The following is a 1,563-nucleotide window of genomic DNA, read 5'->3' as shown; positions in this document are numbered from 1 at the left end:
CTTCTTGCAGCAGCAGCAGGCGCAGCAGCAGCAGCAGCAACAGCAGCAGCAACAGCAGCAGCAGCAGCAGGAGAGGAATCCGTGTACATGGTGATGGTTTGAGTGTATTAAGTTTTTGTTATTTTTGGTTGTTTTGGGGAAACGTAGAACACCTGCGTATACACCTGAATGTAATTGCTGCAGCAGACTGCCATTTGCTGCTGCTGCTGCCGCTTTGGTCCTTTCTTATAAAATATATGCTTCCTTCTCTTCTTTGTTTTTTATTTATACAGAGTCTGCAGCAGGGGCTTCAATCGATGCCTTATACACGGCCTGCTGCTGCTGCTGCTGCTGCTGCTGCTGCTGCTGCTACTGATCCTGCTGCTGCTGCTGCTGCTGCTGAAATAGAAGCAGAAACAGCAGCAGCCAAACAATTCCAAGCTCCTATTGCTGCTGTCTTGCTGCTGCTCGTCGCCATCACTGCAGCAGGAGTATTCAGGCCTTCGCTCTTCTCTTTCCTCTTGCCCCCAGACCTCAGCAGCAGCAGCAGCAGCAGCAGCAGCAGCAGNGCAGCAGGAGCAGCAGCAGCAGAAGCAGCAGCAAGGCAGCAGCACAACACAAGCGCATGCAAGGCGCATCAGCCATGCCGCAGCAACTGCAGCAGCTGCAGCAGCTGCAGCAGCTGCAGCACCCTGCAATGCAGCAGCAGCTGGGGGATTATAGGAGCTGTAGAACAACCAGCAGCAGCAGCAGCAGCAGCAACGACAGCACAAACAGCAGCAGCAACAGCAGCAGCTGCAGCAACAGCCCCCAAACCCTCACCTGCGACCTACCCACGCAGGCTTCGGAGCTGCAGTGACACCCCAAGCTGCAGCAGCAAACTGCAGCAGCAAACTGCAGCAGCAGCAGCAGCAGCAGCAGCAGCGACTTACAGCAACAGCAACAGCAGGTGCAACAGCAACGACAGAAGCTGCAGCAGCAACAATAGCGTAACAAGATAAAGCAGCAACTGCAGCAGCACCAGCGACAGCAGCAGCTGCAACAGCAGCAGCAGCAACAGCGGCAGCAGCAACAGCAGCAGCTGCTGCTGCTGCTGCAGCAGCAGCAACAGCAGCATCGAACGCTTCTCATATACTAGCACTTGCTGCTATCACAGCGCAGCAACAGCAGCAAATTTCTTCAGGTTATGCACCGCAGCAGCAGCTGCAGCAGCAGCAACAGCAGCAGCAGCAGCGGCAGCAGCAACAGTTTGTTTAGCATCGTTGAACCTACAGCAGCCACAGCTGGCTGCAGCAGCAAGAGCTGCAGCAGCAGCAGCAGCAGCAGCAGCAAAGCTGCTGATTTGGCTGCTCTTGTGTGGAAGGTCTTCCTACAGGTTCATGCATGCGCGCAACAGCAGCAGCAACGGCTGCAGCACCAGCAGCAAGCCGTCAAGCACAGCAGCAACACCAGCAGCAGCAGCAGCAGCAGCAGCAACAGCTGCAGCAGCAGCTGCAGCAGCAGCAGCAGCGCAGCAGCAAGGATGTTTGTAGCTGAAGAGGAGACAGACGGTCTGCCGTTATCCCCCGAAAGCTGCTGCTGCTG

General features: G+C 56.0%; 1 protein-coding gene across 1 annotated transcript; it reads left to right on the top strand.

Moving 5' to 3' along the window:
* Positions 1 to 296: 296 nt before the first annotated feature.
* On the top strand, positions 297 to 1,511 carry EMH_0092720 (uncharacterized protein; the record flags this gene model as incomplete). Its single annotated transcript, XM_013501890.1, is given in 3 exon segments — positions 297 to 547; positions 551 to 928; positions 1,136 to 1,511. Coding segments are annotated over 3 exon segments (1,005 nt in total).
* Positions 1,512 to 1,563: the final 52 nt, after the last annotated feature.

Source organism: Eimeria mitis, genomic scaffold (assembly GCF_000499745.2).
Source record: "Eimeria mitis Houghton genomic scaffold, Emh_scaff7805, whole genome shotgun sequence".
NCBI classification, from domain to species: domain Eukaryota; phylum Apicomplexa; class Conoidasida; order Eucoccidiorida; family Eimeriidae; genus Eimeria; species Eimeria mitis.
Note: the sequence above shows the minus strand (reverse complement) of the source record. Positions and strands in the feature narration are given on the sequence as shown.